The sequence below is a fragment of the Suillus discolor genome (assembly GCF_016758755.1).
Source record: "Suillus discolor strain FC423 chromosome Unknown F5147scaffold_23, whole genome shotgun sequence".
In the NCBI taxonomy this organism is placed as follows: Eukaryota; Fungi; Basidiomycota; class Agaricomycetes; order Boletales; family Suillaceae; genus Suillus; species Suillus discolor.
In genome coordinates this window covers 423,526-439,017 of record NW_024541270.1, presented here as the reverse complement: position 1 = coordinate 439,017, position 15,492 = coordinate 423,526, and the positions used below count along the sequence as shown (strand labels likewise).

The 15,492-nt window shown below is 47.2% G+C and overlaps 4 protein-coding genes across 4 annotated transcripts; 2 read left to right on the top strand and 2 right to left on the bottom strand.

Annotated features, from left to right (window-relative positions):
- Window positions 1–2,165: 2,165 nt before the first annotated feature.
- On the top strand, window positions 2,166–3,466 carry F5147DRAFT_575664 (uncharacterized protein; the record flags this gene model as incomplete). Its single annotated transcript, XM_041431285.1, has 2 exons — window positions 2,166–2,701; window positions 2,752–3,466. The coding sequence occupies 2 exons, from the start codon at window positions 2,166–2,168 to the stop codon at window positions 3,464–3,466; spliced, it is 1,251 nt and encodes a 416-aa protein (XP_041293652.1).
- A 112-nt stretch (window positions 3,467–3,578) lies between these two features.
- F5147DRAFT_692041 (phosphoesterase family-domain-containing protein) lies at window positions 3,579–5,471 on the bottom strand. Its single transcript, XM_041437174.1, has 7 exons — window positions 5,138–5,471; window positions 4,582–5,086; window positions 4,475–4,527; window positions 4,302–4,421; window positions 4,135–4,245; window positions 4,014–4,084; window positions 3,579–3,963 (listed from the first exon to the last, which is right to left on the bottom strand). The coding sequence occupies exons 1-7, from the start codon at window positions 5,224–5,226 to the stop codon at window positions 3,626–3,628; spliced, it is 1,287 nt and encodes a 428-aa protein (XP_041293651.1). The 5' UTR covers window positions 5,227–5,471; the 3' UTR covers window positions 3,579–3,625.
- A 3,899-nt stretch (window positions 5,472–9,370) lies between these two features.
- Window positions 9,371–10,443, bottom strand: F5147DRAFT_692026 (uncharacterized protein). The gene is made up of 4 exons (XM_041437173.1): window positions 10,396–10,443; window positions 10,032–10,334; window positions 9,859–9,978; window positions 9,371–9,810 (listed from the first exon to the last, which is right to left on the bottom strand). The coding sequence occupies exons 2-4, from the start codon at window positions 10,201–10,203 to the stop codon at window positions 9,530–9,532; spliced, it is 573 nt and encodes a 190-aa protein (XP_041293650.1). The 5' UTR covers window positions 10,204–10,334; window positions 10,396–10,443; the 3' UTR covers window positions 9,371–9,529.
- Window positions 10,444–12,366: 1,923 nt separating this feature from the next.
- Window positions 12,367–13,927, top strand: F5147DRAFT_149659 (copper fist DNA binding domain-containing protein). Its single transcript, XM_041428285.1, has 5 exons — window positions 12,367–12,488; window positions 12,552–12,580; window positions 12,635–12,843; window positions 12,902–13,000; window positions 13,055–13,927. Exons 1-5 carry the CDS (start codon window positions 12,486–12,488, stop codon window positions 13,894–13,896), a joined length of 1,182 nt encoding a protein of 393 aa, XP_041293649.1. The 5' UTR covers window positions 12,367–12,485; the 3' UTR covers window positions 13,897–13,927.
- The last annotated feature ends 1,565 nt before the right edge of the window (window positions 13,928–15,492 follow it).

The window sequence follows — 15,492 nt, the reverse complement described above, 5'->3', positions numbered from 1 at the left end:
ATATGCAGTGACTCACAACTCAAGTCACCAAACATGCTGGTGTGGTGAAGAAAACGAGGAGGATCGGGGATATGCTTGATGGTTGGTGGAGTGAGTGGTAAGAAAAGACGGGGGAATGAGAAAAGGTTGATGATCCAGGCCTTGTTGCACATGTATTTCCATGACATTTGTTTGTTTGAAACAATAAACGCTTGTGCGATTACACAAAGCGCTGAGAAATATAGTCAATACATAGTGTTAGAGGGAGTACATGTGCGTGCTAAAGAAATAGGTAATATCAAGGTCAGAGACATCAGTGAGAGTGGCACGTTAAGGGTAAAAGGGACATGCGCATCCTATGATACTTGCTACTCCTGGACTTTAATCGCCGAGTCGTACCACTCACTTAGCACACAGTAAGGAAAAACGCCGAATCCAGTGTATTCATAGTAGAATCAATATAAATTGCTGAAAGGATGCGCTAAAAAGTGGAAACACCAGGGAGGGTTTGCGAGAGCATTATAGATGGGATGGCTGACCGCAGCGGATCATACAATGAGTGAAAAAGAGCGTGTTTTTAACCTGGAACAATAGTGAGTATAATAAAAGACTCGAGCTTGAAGTTGCTACACACCTACTGTACACATGCTGTTGCTGCAAAGGTTGTTGACAATGCAGTTTTGTTACGCAAAACCAACATAGACAGGGTCAAAATCCCTCGCACAAGATTCAGACCTCAAAAAAGAAGACATATCAAAAGTGCTCTTAGCCATGGAATTCCACGAGGTGCAGCGTCCAGGAGCATGAAGGGGCGAGTGACTAAGTGTCTGATCTCGTTGAACTTGACGACGTTGAGCCGTTGACAGTTGCGTCACATGAGCAACACGGTCACGTGTCGGTTAAACACCAATTAAGGTTATTGGGCGATTAAGCTTTAAGCGCCTCGCCTAGGCTTGCAATATTGAATTGCAATCATTAAGAACGAACGTTTTCGAGCAATCACAGAAGCGTACTACCGCAGGATCAATGGCATTGTGATGGTTGATACTATAAACCTCCTGCCTTATGCCACAGAACTTGAAGGTCTTCCGGACTTATTAGGACAAGGTACGACTGCTTCTTGGTTATTTACTATGATGTCACGGTTGTAATTGAGATAAAATCACGTTTTTTTATTTTGGAATTCCGCGCAAAACAGGCTTGGTTCATCTTCTGACCAGCACACGAAAATGGCTACAGATGAATCGCTGTCGCTATCTGGCCACATTGGCCATGCTTCGTCCGCGTCAGTACCAGCTCATGTGCAGTCGGCATCCTATCAAAGCAAAAAAAATGCAGGCGTCCACAACAGCGCTAAATTTCGAGAGCCACAGACATCCGACCTTTTAATGGGACCCGAAGACGATGGCGATGATGAAGATGACGAAGACGACGAAGATTATGAACCTAAAGATGAAGACAACGACAACACTTACACTGAAACAGACTACTCCGTACGCGAAGGCGACTTTGACCTAAGTGAAGACGAAGAAATGGAAGATGAGGAAGGTCGAGGTGAAGACGAAGAAGAAGGTGAAGATGAAGATGAAGGTGAAGACGAAGACGAAGATGAGGCCGAAGAAGATGAAGACGAAGACGAAGGTGAAAATGAAGACGAGGCTGAAAACAAAGCCGCCAAACTTGAAGGCAGCGACGAAAAGCTTGAAAACAACCGTGAAGACCACGCTACAGTTCATACTTCTCTGAGAGACGACGTCGAAGCAGCAAACACTAATTCTGCAAGGTCGTTACCAGTGTCTCCTAGACCTGGCTACAGCAGCAATGCGCCTCAAGCTAAGTCAAAAGGAAGGTTACCAACTAGCTCCACTAGGGGTACTCCATCTTCTTTACCACCTCCCTGCGCGCCTTCTCGGTCACAACCTTTTCCCCTACCATCGTATAACCCTATGACTCCTTTAGACCCGAGCATTGATCTTTCCTTGAAGGGCGATTTACCACCAAAGGCAGAACTAGAATCCTCTCCCGAGCCCGACTTTCCTTCTGTGTCACAAATGCTCGCAAAGACGCGTCCTTCAGCATCGCAGCCTACAAAATCCACTTTTGAAAGTGGTGGTGTGGAAGGTTCTGTTCATGTTTCTGCTATCCGTTCTCAGGACGTTATCTCTTCGAACATATCAAAGTCGCCGATGGCGATTGATAGTGTCGCACTTTCTTCCTCACAGCCAGCACCAAAGCGTCCACGTCCTGTGGCTTGCAAGGCGAAGCCCCGGGCTCTCCCGATTGAGCCTCAGAGCTCTTCGACTCTATCCCATCCCGTTACTTCTGACGATGAAGATAGGGAAAAGAACAAGAATAACGGCAAGGGGAAGAGAAGGGCTTCGATCGAATCTTCTCACAGCTGTAAAGAGGATATCTCAAGGAATAACCTCCGCCCCACAAAGCGCTCAAAGTTGGAACTAGCCGTACCTGTAGCGCATAAACACGAACAATTCTGGGTCCTTGATGGAAACACGGTCCTCGAGGTTGGAGGCGTGCTCTTCAAACTCCACCGTTCTAGGCTCATTGACCAGTCAACCTTTTTTGCTGGCCTCTTGGATGAACAAGATGTGTTTATGGACGACAGTGTCGTAGTCGAAAGCGACGAGCATGGATTGGTATACCACCTGTCGAATACCACACCGACAGATCTCGAGGCATTACTACAGCTCGATAGGAACCCAATGTAAGTAATCCGTCTCTCCATTCTTGTTTGATACTTACTACTTTTCACAGGGCTTATTATTTCAGCCCCCCTACGTTCCAGGTCTTGGTTGCTATCCTTCGCGCAGCAACTAGATTAGAGTTCGACGCGTATCGAGCATTCGCCGTGAAACTCTTAGAGAATGCCTGGTCCTCATCTCTCGTGGATATCACTACAGAAACTAAAACTAATGCAGTGGAAGTCGTGATTCTTGCACGGACCTGTGGCATCGAAAGCGTCTTAAAGAGGGCTTTCTATGAAATGGTTCGGGTAACAGGCTATGGTCTTGGTGACGGCGAGTTGAACGGCGACAAAGGAGAAGAGTCTCAGGAAATTAGCCGCGCAGACGAAAGACGTTTGGAACGCATGAGAGAGCATCTCATTTCGGCCTGGTCACAGGTTGCGGTGCGCGTAGATCGTTCCTTCAAATGCCCCAACCAGTCAAAGGAGACGACGACCGCCGGGAGAGCCCACATCCTTGGGTCGTCCTCTGCCTCACCGCGTCTCCCCGGATGTCCATCTCTGTCTTTGAAGCAAGACGCTTGGGAGAGGCGCGTCCACGACTCTGGGCTCTACGACGAGTATCAGTTTGACCCTTTGTGCGGACTTCAAGCCCTCATCGACATCAAATGGGACGAGGAAGAAGGCTGGTGTTCAGACTGTGTGCGGGCAAGACGGGAAGCCTGGACGAGAATGCGTCAGAAAACTTGGGAACGCATTGGAGTGTGGATGGGTCTTGACAACTGAACGAAGGTTGGCATTCGGACCTCTGATGGTAACTGGCACATATCTTGTACAACGACACCTCAATTCTTGTTCGCACATTAGCAAATATCATTGTCCGACGCAATAAAAATAATGTGGGATAAACTTTACTGCAATACTACATACTAGTAGCTACATCAACTAGAACAGCATTGCTGCAACTGCAGCAACAGCGATTGCAGTAATCATGCTGCCTGCATTGCTCATCAGACCAGCAGCAGAGCTGGTGGTTGTGGCAGCAGTTATATTGATTGGTGCGGGAGCATCGCTCGAGTTCAGGGTCATGTTAACGTTAGAAGCAAAGAAGGTCGGTCCACTACCACCACCAGTACCGTTTGTGGGTGCTAGATAGGGGACGTAGTAGTCAGGGTTCAACGGCCCTGGGATGGTCCCGGTGATGTTGAGCTGGGGAAGGGTAGAAGAAGCTGTGAGGTTGTTGTTCTTGTATGATGTGTGCGAAGCAACGAAGTCGAAAACATCTGGATGACACAATCAGAATGCAATGCAAAAATGCGCAAAGCGTACGCACTAGACACCGTCTTGTTAGTGTCCTGACGACCAAGGTTACCGAGGTCCCAGTTGTTCTGGACAGTTGTAAGTCTGTTCGTAGACCTGTTAGTCTGACACCTACATTAAATTTCAAAACTTACGTCGAGTAATGTGTATAGAACGTTGCATCAGTGGTATTCTTTTGGGCCTGGGGAATGACTCCACCCAAGAGGAGACTGAATACATTGTTACCAATCGTATAGGTCTCGTTTCTTTGCAAACAAGAACTTAGAATTCAACGAGCATGATACAATGGGAAGAAACGCACTCGTCAAAGGTAAGTAAGATGAGCGTATTCGCGGTGTTGAAGTTCGTATCGTTGAGCAAGGGCAAGAGCCAATAGTTAAGCCAGGAAGCAGCATATCCAACACTGGTATCGTGACCGTCACTGCATGACCTCATTAAGATAATCCAAAGGTAGTGATTTGAAAATGCACGTACTCGCGCAGGTTCGGGGTGATGAAAATCCACTGAGAAAGTGAATTGTTGCCAACCTATTCCAGGGTGAATATATCAGCTTCGAGACCACAAGTTAAATGAGCGCATACATCGACAGCAAAGTCGTTGAAGTTCCTAATGCGTGCCGATCTGGTACTGATGTTCGCTACGGATTCGTAGATGACCAATGGGTTGTGCTTGCGTACGTAGTAGGTATAATTGTCAGAATTCGTATAGTTGTATGCTTCATAACCATCAGTGGGCATATTTTCCTGATAAGTAGCCCAGCTGATATTCTTCTGGTCGAGCAAGTCCGCAATAGTGGATATGTTGGTGGGAATGTACTCCAAGGCGTCAGCAGCCAGACCGAAGAAGTCACCACCAACCGCGGCGAGGTAGTTTGGTTCACTTGGGTGGGTTACACCGTAGTACCCGGTCAAGGTAATACCCTGCTCAGCGAGGGCCTGGAAGACTGGCTGAGAGGCTGCAGAGGCGAAGTCCGTGTTCTCCAACCAGATTTGAATGAAGCGGTCAAACACTAGTCCAGGAACGATGGGCGAGTTGGTGATGGTGGTGTTTGCAGCACCGACATAGAATGATGATTCAGAAGTCGGTCTACATGACTGAAGTCAGACGTGTCTCACGAACAAGGTTTACAACTCTTACGCAGGAGCTGGGGTAGTGAAGGTCGATGCGATTGCTGCTGATGCAGTCCTGGCAAGGACAGCAAGGGCGAAGATGGATGGCACAATCATGCTTGGAACTTGTCACGTCGAGATGGAAGCACGGGAGGGCAAGTTCAACATTGCGGTCGCACCAGGATACTTATAGCCTGTCAAAATCCATGAAGTGATCATGATGCGCCTGTGAACGCTTTGATATTTGTTGCGTGGGAGCTTGGCTTGTCCGACTCTGAATCGAAAGCGCAGACTATACCAAAGGACCGAGGTCATAAGGAAGAATGAAGGTCAGAAACGAACGTGGTAATGTCGATTATAGGCCACCATCACCGGCACCAATTATAAACGGTCACGGCATTAATTGTACACCGCCCCAGCCATCCCAGTCATGTGGTCTCTTTGCACGTTCCTCCGTCTCTCTCTATAGCTTACGGTCTGACTAGCGCTATAACACGAATCTCAGGCTCATGCCTGGTACTGTGTTACTTCGTGCGTGCGCCTAATTTACCGAACTTGCCTTGGCACGTGAAAGGGAGGTGCGACAAAGCGGTACAATCGACGAAAGGCCGCCTCGAACGTGCGTCTTGGTTCCTGTACAGCAGTAGTAACATTACCATATTCTTGTCCTCATGCCAATGCAGGTGCGAAACTCAAATAGGCGCTGATTTCCCTTACTGTTTCCAATTAGATCACCGTTTAGGTCACAATGTCGCGCTGGATCTTCCACGCGGGGATGCGCCACATGCTTCGCGGAATCACGGATGCCTTATCTCGCGTTTTAGTCAATGACAGGTCCTCAATGCTGAAGACGATATGTAATTGTGCGTCTTACAAATTGTTATTGAAGCCATCTATTTTCTTGGGAGAAAAAAACTCTTCGGGCCGAACCATGTTGAAATTGTAACATGTCCCTAATGTTTTGTTGACATTCCATGACCCGCGATTTAGTTCATCGCCAGACTGTTGCGGACACTAATACTTAAGGTCTTTGTAGCCCGTAACTTCGAGATGGAGTCCAGGAAGTGCATGGGAGCAAGTCGTTATTCCATGGCTTTCACTCAAAGGTCCGACCTTTGACAGGAGCTATGATCAACGGACGTATTGGCCCTTTTTATTGCAAGGCACTGCATCCGGATCTGTCTTGCAGATCAATATCCCGCAGTGCTCATGATACATTGTACAGCCGTATGTCTTGTGTTAACTTCGTAATCTGAGGTAAAAAAATACACATACTTCGTAACCAAAGGCTCTCTTTTACAGTCGGAATTCACGATGGCAGGCTGTAGTTACGGCCATTCAACCGAATGAAAGAATACTGAATTAGCGTCAGAATTCCTTGCGGTGCTTTAGGAGGACCATTCATTCAACCCCAGTCTGAGCAGAGCAGACCGTCAAGAATGGAAGGGTACAGCATCCTGCAACTCCTTACGGTTATTGTTTCATACCAAGAACGTTTAGCAGATATACAGGGTGAATCAAAGGCCTCGTCGCCCACCACTCCCCTGCGTCATTATAACTTTCTTGCTCTATTTGAACATGTCTGATTACCCTGTCACTGACAATAAATACACAATTGAGAGCGCCTAGTGGAAGAAGCAGGTACTTTTGGTGGCCGATGGCATCATCAGGCTCGACTGTGACGTTGGCTATTTAGCGTGTCTCGAAGACAATGGCACGCGAGAACTTCGAGCGCGTTCGGAAAACACACTGTGGCAGCGCTACAGCGACTACGTCAATCAATAGGGGGGACGCAGGAACATTGGACGAAGGGGAAGGAATGGGTGGTAAGGTGCTAGGACATATGTTGCAAGGATGATATCGAGTAACTGTAGAAAGAATAAGTTAATGAGTGTAGTCATTTTCCAGGCAAATCTGACGTGTGAGACACCTCCCGACTCTCTTCCAGGTGATGGTGATGACCATAAGAAACCCTCGAGTCTTTTCTGGAGAGAAACATGGGAATGGCACGGGAGTAGGAGTCATAAGTGTGCATTTGTGTACGTGCTTCACTGCTTCTGGTGAGCGTACTAATGTCCGACTGAACAATAAACGATTTTATTAAATTACATAATGACTGGCGAGTCTTTCCATAAGCTTTTTAGTGAAAATCTTCCTGCGTCTCGATCGCAATTTGACGAACGACCTCTTCGGAAACGGATCAATACCTAGCTATGTCTTCTATCTATACATGTACATCTAACTCGTCTATTTTGACTGGAAGCTCAAGTCAAGCTTTAACTGGCAATTTTACACCCCCTGCTTTCTGATCCTGATAAACCGCTACATTCTCTCAGGCTACAGGAAACACAAACGCAATGGTGTTTTCTACACAGCCCAGCGATCATCCATGTGTAGTAACGACTCGGAGGGCACGTTCTGTCCGAATAAATACAAAGGTAAGGAGACAGTACAAAGGTACCTACCTCCCTTTGGCGACTGGAACGTTCTTCGATCAATGATCATACCAGTGTGCTCCGACTTCTCATAAAACTAAGGTTTGCAACTAGTGTACGATATCTCGGGACAAAGATGATGGGCGGCTAGGTGATGCCCAACGATGTCAGAAATCTGCACATACCAGGATGCAGGCGCAGTAGTTTCTTGGCAGTGACTCAGATGGCGCCGGGTCCAACTGGATCTTTCCGCGGGGCCAAGTAGAATACGTGAGTTCTTCCTTTTCATCAGAATGCCAGTATCACATAACGGATTCTTAGTACGTTCCTTCATGATAGTTGAACAAATTTTCAGTGCCATCAATTAATGCCGGGTGATGCCGGGTAATTAGCAATGAAATCTGGATCAGAGCGAACATTATCAGTAGATGAAAGGACGCCGTCAGGTGTGCCACGATGGGGAGTAGGTGCGGCGGCACCATCTCTTTACGTGCAGGCAAACGTTCAAGACAGCGTGCTTGCATTCGCACCCTCGTCGCCAAAAAGTAATTTCACACCCGCAACCGATGAGATTGTTCTGTAGGTGCATTCACTCTGATTGTGACTTGGCAGGCTGTAAATCGAACAACGTTCAAGACTTTTGTGGTGCTGAGGCAACAGTTACCCGCACGACGCAAGTCCACATCTGCAGTGACTCGGTGTTGCTACTTACCCTAATTACAGAACCGAGTTTTCAATTCGCTATCCTATTCGATCTACATACAGAAAAACTGAAAGTTTAGGACTACCATCATACAGCATTGAGCTGAGTAAACCTTGTTGCGCTATTGTGACAGATTTCCTCTGTAGTAATCAATGAAATCTGATAGATCAAATTAAGCCGCCCTTTGGTGCTACTACTATCAGTCAACAGCATCAGTGAAGCGCTATCAACTTTTTCGCACCGGTTCTCTAAGCGCGCGCTTGATTCCCATTCTCTCCGGATCAGCTTCCAGTGTGCTGACAGTCTCATCCACTACTAGGCCACACTCTGACTATTGAAAAAAACTTTGTACCTGATCGGCCTCTTGAAAATGGGTACGGCCGCCCGGCCTCTCGAAGGAATGCAAACCAACTTGTTGATGGTTTCCTATGTACAAGGCCAAATGAAGTCCCGTTCCCAGTACATGTCAAAGTGGTCGATGGCTGCTCGATCTATCTCTGCCACTCTTCGTATGGTTGACATATCTGCAATTCTCAGCTCAACCACACATCTTACGGAATGATCCTTGCGATAGGTTGACGGCCATGGATGTCGACGCATCTCACCCCAGCACAACCCGCGGGTTGCCGTGCACTGTGTTGCACTCATCTTACGTTACCCCAACCTCGGATACCGTAGAGGCGTCTTATTTTACCAATCGCGAGTGGGTTGTGCTCATTTGCCGCTGTGTATCTTATGATCGCAACAACAGCTGCGCGCTTGCATTTCAGGACGTATTCTTCGATGATCGTTGCAATTGCATCAAGTACACCGCAGTGATTTCATTCCGTTCTTTGCGAATCAGAGTCAACTACAATCTTACCTTTGTCATTTTTACCAGTCCTCCGGTAAGGACGCGCATACAAACTCTCACATATCGTGCGCGGTTATTATCGCACATGCAGACTTTTTCGGGCTGCTCATACAAGGCTTTGTGCATTCCACTATATTTTTTGTGCGCCCCGAAATGATATGGGCAATATATCTGACACACTTGAAATACTATTATAGTATGAAGTACTCTTGCTGCAGCCGGATATTGTGGCTGACGCGAATATAGTGAACATAGAACACCCAGGATGTCGAACGGTATATAGGTCTGATAAATACGCTAAATGATACAACTAGAAGCTACAAGGTATGTGAATCCGAAAAAAAGTAATAAGTTATAGACGCTACATGTATTTAAATATTCAGGGATCCTCGAAGTCCGACGTATAATCTAATTTACTCCTACTCTTTCTCAGTAGTATGGGGCTTGATTTATGTTAGAGTGAAGAAATGACAGGTCGTTCTGCTGCGCAAAGAATTCGGAGGTATGTTGAAGTTGCGAAGGGGTTGGTTGAAGTAAGTTCCAGCCCAAGTCGCCCCCATCACCGACAACATAGTAGATCTCTGTCTGAGGATGGCCTTGATACTCCAGCATCGAGCTCGTCACCGATGTATCTGACATTGGACTATTGTTCCTTGTCCCTGGTGCAATAGTGTTTGTCCATGTCTCGTTGTTGTGGATTAAAGGGGGTTCTAGGAATGTCTATGAGAACCCGTCGCTGACAATCCAAAAGTGCGTACCATAAGACGTGTGAGACCCCTGGTTAACTTCATAGGTCGATGCCAACAATAACTCCGAGAGTGGCTCATGCCCAGAATTTTCCCCAAGTTCTCTCGATAACTGCCGCAACAATTCTGCAGCTGTGAAGAGGCGATAAATGATCATGCAAGCACGTATTTCAGAACAAGCATACCTTTCTTCAAGGTATCGCGCCTAGTCTGGGGTAGTTTTCCTGTCACTGAGCGAATCACTGCTCTGAGTTCCTGAAACCCATCCCCCTCTTTGACTCGGTACTGCCTCTGCGATACAATTTTGCTTTGCCTCGGGGGGTGCTGGTGGCTTTGCGTATCGCGGTCGAGCTGCATATTTGCAATCGTGCAGTAGTGAGTCTACAGGTGGAGTTAGATGCCAGCTTTTATAACATCCTCTGCCCCGCTACGCGTATTTCGTAAACTTTGTTTTTTTTGGACTGCCTACTTAACGTTTAACGCCTCAACTCGGAACATTATCAGCTATTTTCTTTATTCGGGCAGACTACCGATTTTACTGCCACTAACCTTATGCAATAGATACGGAGTTTGATCAGATGTGATGATGATTTGGTTAATACCATCAAATTTGAACTCCGACTGTTGTTCCACATGCAAAAGGTTTGGCTATGCGCATTCATTTTCATTTTCAAGACACGCAAAAGTTTCGCTTGCTCCAAACTGCTCCGAGTCATTCGGTTTATCATAAATCTGTGATGCTATGCTCATGTCTTTCAACACGTGATAATTGATCCCAGCACATAGTCGAAAACGGAACGAAGCTCGAGAGCATTCCACTGAAATACTAGTAGGCGGTATGTATGGACAGTTGACCGACTGCGCTACTGCCGAGTTGATGACGAGCGAAACTGGTCCCACCAACCGAAGACATGGTGGTTGGTATTAGTTATTGCAAAAGTTCCGAATAGTTTCCCGTGTGGTGAGAGACACGGTAAAATATACGCCTTGCGCACGACATGTGTCGAGCATTGACGACTTGGAGATGACGATTGCGTTCGAGGAGTTGGCTGGGGAAATATGGATGCATGATCTGAGGCGTTATGATTATGATTGTCCAAGAGGTAGAACCGGGGATCAAGATTGTGAATGATGGAATGCGAATCATGATCACAAATGAGGCTTGCAAGTCTCCGCACAAAAACATAACCGCACGAAACACACCGTCATTAGCAGTTTCTCATATCTACCCACTCCCCAAGCGAGATGCGCGTCTAAAACGGCCTGCGGGAACGGTGGACTGATGGGGGTGCGCCTCGCATCAGGGCATTCGCAATCTGGAAACAAAGGACACATGGTGGTCCAGTAGATTAAAAGTGTTGTCCTACATAGAATAGCCTCCTCAATGGACAAAAATCGAAAAAAGAGGCTGGGCGCTTCCGTCATACACAGCATATGCTGTAAGCTGTGAAGTGAACAATGCTTGGAGAACGTACCAGCTCAGACTTCCAGTGCACTCCTTAACTGTATGCCCATTGTGTCCTGGTGTCGAGACATCGAGACTGCTAAGAACCGTCGTCATAAGTGATGGTTTGGACTATGCTGGATGAAAGCTGTGAAGATTGTGTTATTTTTCATTTATGGTTCAGTGCTAATGGAGTTGTCGGATGACCCGGTTTTTTCATCTAGGGCCCTAGGCACCTCACCGATACTTCACCACTTTCTTCTTGTTCGGAGACAACGCGATGGTCCACACTCCACTATCTCCATCTCGCCAGTCCTCTCCTATCTGTTTTCCACTCTTCAAGCTCAATCGAACAAGTCATCATCCGCTGTGCGGCTGGCAGATGTATGGCCCCAGTGACCCAATCGATATTTCCTTCAAATTTCTGGCGGGACGTTATCATCGCTGTCTCTTGCCTTCCAACGATGGGTGAAGACATCACCAAGGTATTCTCGACTCTGAGGTGTGTTCAGGAGAAACACCAAACGTTATATTAATACTCAGTGGGGTGAATTGAGCAAATAACCATGATTTCCCTTTTCACAGAGCCTAGCTATATCGTGGTCCGTGACCAAGGCCTGATAGGACTGGAGAATAGCGTGGTTATCGCCCACTTTGATGTCCCTGGAGTACTGATGTCACGAGTGCCAAAGTAAGTCCACTTATGTCAAGTTTGGGAGAGTTGGGGCTAGGCACGAAATCAAAGAGAGGACTTGATCAATTTCAGGCTGGGTGGGAGCCTGGTAGTAGTCACTGGCCAGGATGGGTCCGGACAAATTAGTAGTGGAGCATGATGTGAAATTTTGAACGCCGCACATATGCCATGAATCGGACAGTTCTGCCACAGCGTGACGCAGCCATCATGAGCTGTCAGAAAATCGACGGTGGCGCCAGACGATACGTACCAAATGTACACATTTGCTTTGAATGAAATGAACCACTATGCATCATGCAAAAACAGCTCAAGCTCGTGGGGCCCGTTCAACCGATCCGGTATTCCCAGGGACACCAAAAATTACGTAACTGTTTGACCATGATGGTCCTCTAATTTTATCAGGTCCCATATATCCTGGCATTTACTGAGTTACAACTTACGGCGTCCACTCTCAGCTGTATGGAAGGGTTGTCCTAGCCGCAAATATTGGTATTGGTTGCGATGGTGAATACCCTATCATGATTTTCGAAAGCCTTTCTACCGACTCACAGCGCCTCTGTGTATTAGGTCCACATCAATGACAAGAAGTTTGCCTGGTACCCACATTCCTCTGGTCTGTACCTTCGTTCGTGTTGACTTTGACATCACAGCGAGTCCTGCATCAAAGGACATCGATCCTCTTCTTGTCATCACTCTGAACGACCGTTATTTGAAGTAAAGAAGAAAGGCCGCCCGGTATCGCAGTGTAAAACATGCCGCGAACTGCGGAACTCAAAGCGAGTCCACTCAAAGTGCACCTGTAACCCTAGGGAGGTAGTCGACAAAATCCCTATACCAGCAGCTCGCCCTGACAGGAAACGTATGTCACAATATTGACATACTACTACTACCATCATTTCTAAATCAGTGTCTCCCAGCGAAACGCTTCATGCCCACGGTACCTACACTGCCGAATGGAATATCAGATGCCTTGTTAGCCTCGTCTTCCTCGCAGCCTGCGAATACAAGACAGACAGGTAATGATAAACATCCACAAACTTACTTGCACACGATGACTTACATGGCTCTAGTTGATTCATTGCTCAACCCTTGCCATTGTGAGAATGTTCGGCAGTGCCTGGGACGCTGCCGATCTATACCTCTTAGAGGTTTTCCAGCATCTGCAACTGAATCATCTCCAAACGGTCTAGCCATGCTCGCCAACGCGGCTGCACTAATCTGTGGGGATACCGTATCGTGTCCAACGACGCAACGCTCCGAAAAATCTTCTGTATCTTCGAAGTCGTGCTGTACTAAAGACGCCCAAACAGCAGTCGTTCCCTCAGTCCATTCTGACCTCCCCCCCGTCCATATTCACACTCTTACGTCGTCGCCACCTTCGTCTTCGATGATTGTACCAGATTTTCCCACAATACCTCCATTCAGCGCTTTGAACTCAATCGCCGGGTCTGGGTGCACCTGCGGACTTCGGTGCGCTTGTCCAGGCTGCGTGGAGCATCGTGGGCCTATCCATGCTTTGAAGGAGCACAAAGATTGTGCTGATGGGTGTACCCACTGTGTCGACCACTCAGCAGGCATTGAGCTTCCAACTTTAGGGCAAGGAGCTAGTGGAAACAGCATGATCGACCAATTTTTCGCACGGGCCGCGTCCCTACCCATTCCTCCTGCGAATCGTAAAGTTGGGGTTGAGATCGATCCAACGGACATTACAGTCTATCCTGCCGACCTTTTTTCAAAGTCAAACAAAAAATGCGAGGACCGAGGTGCAGTATTCGGACTAGTCACCGTGCCGAAGCTTGCACGTTGTGGAGGGCGGTGTGGTTGTCCATCCGACGGCTGTGGATGTGGACAATCTTGTGATGATTGTCTTGATGTCGAACAAGTTCACAACCGGTCAGAGTCTGTTAGCTAACGGGAATTTTTATGCATTGAATTTTGGGCGTATGGTAGCTCATACTTTAAGTTTTGATCTCTTTCTTAGTGCTTAATTCCTTCTTACCAGGATCCCGGATAACATTCATGGAAGCTTTTACAATGTCGTATCAAAATATATCAAAAGATTCCAAGCTACGACGTATGGCAGGATGCTATTGGCGTTCGTTTGGCCCATGATTTTTGTTTTCGTTGAGTATTGGGTTATCGGAAGGGAACAAACGGTGTGACAAAAAATTATACCACTTGAAGCCGTTCTCAATGTGCCCGACATGCGTTTCACAACAGACGTGAGTATTCTTGGTGACTGACTGTCTCAAGTTGTTGATGTCTTCCTCCTTCTGGTACTTCTCCCCTTCCGATACCCTCACCGTCTGCCATCATTATTGACACTGAACACCGTTGTAATGCAAAATAAACTCACAACGACCTCCCTCTTACCCCGTCGACAAGGCTTATACCACCATGAAACCGGAAGGAGGTCATCATCACTGGCTGGGCAGTTGCATTATCCGTTTCAACCAGTGAAAGGGTAACGGGTGAGATATGGATGATGGCAACAGGTACCTTGTAAGTTCGTTACTACCATACAAGCAGCAGGCGATCCAGCTGGTGAACCTCGATTCCTTCATAGCGGATCCCAAGTCCATTCAATAAAGCTTCAGTTATCGAGATTCCAACTGCAGTGACCTATTGAACCTAAACCAAATGCTTTCCCCTTTCCTTGCGGGAAAATGAAACAGATTCGCAGCGTATTTTTGCGGTCTGTGGGATGCACTACCCTCAGCAGTAATATCAACACCGTCTGCAGGGTAAGCTGGCAGCCGTGGGAAAAAAAAGTACCGTGATTTGTACCAGACAATATTTTTTGCGACCTACATTGTGCATTAGTCGCAGCCGGGTAAATTGCAAACGACCCTCTGAAATTTAAATCGGCGAACCTACGCTTAGTACATCGCGACGGGCGTCCGCTGACACCTTCTCGCCTCCGAGTTGTATACGAATAACTCACTACATAGCATCCCCCCTTTCTCGTGTACCCGGTCAGGAGTGCGCGCCAGGAGGTCGGGTTTCTTCGAATTCCCAGTAAATTTATAATTCCCCTTCGTTTGATGGGCCTGGGTTCTTCGAATTCGGTTATATCACTTCAAAGTTCTTGTTTATGTCTACTGCATAACGCACCCCCGTTTCTTTGGTGGCTAGGATCCTTCAAATCTGAATTTGTACTCCTGCGCGGACGCTGCGCTTGTGCTTATAATCAAATTTGATGCGCTCATGTTACGCCATTAATACTCCTGTCTGTTTACTGCCGCAATTAAAGTTCTTGGGGAGGGGGATCGCGGTATAATTCCCTTCTTAGATCATAGCTCGTTGATGGTCGCTACAGCTTACAGATATGATACCAGTGCCCAATACCCACGACGGTCCAAATTCAGGTGTAGAACTTCGTTTTCGAAAAACACACCTGCAATGCTACCAAGTAGTAAGCTCCACCCTGCTCCACAATCGAATATACAAGGCAGGTGTCATGAACGAAGAAGAGTGGAGCTTGTCTGCGTCACGTCAGTACTTAAAC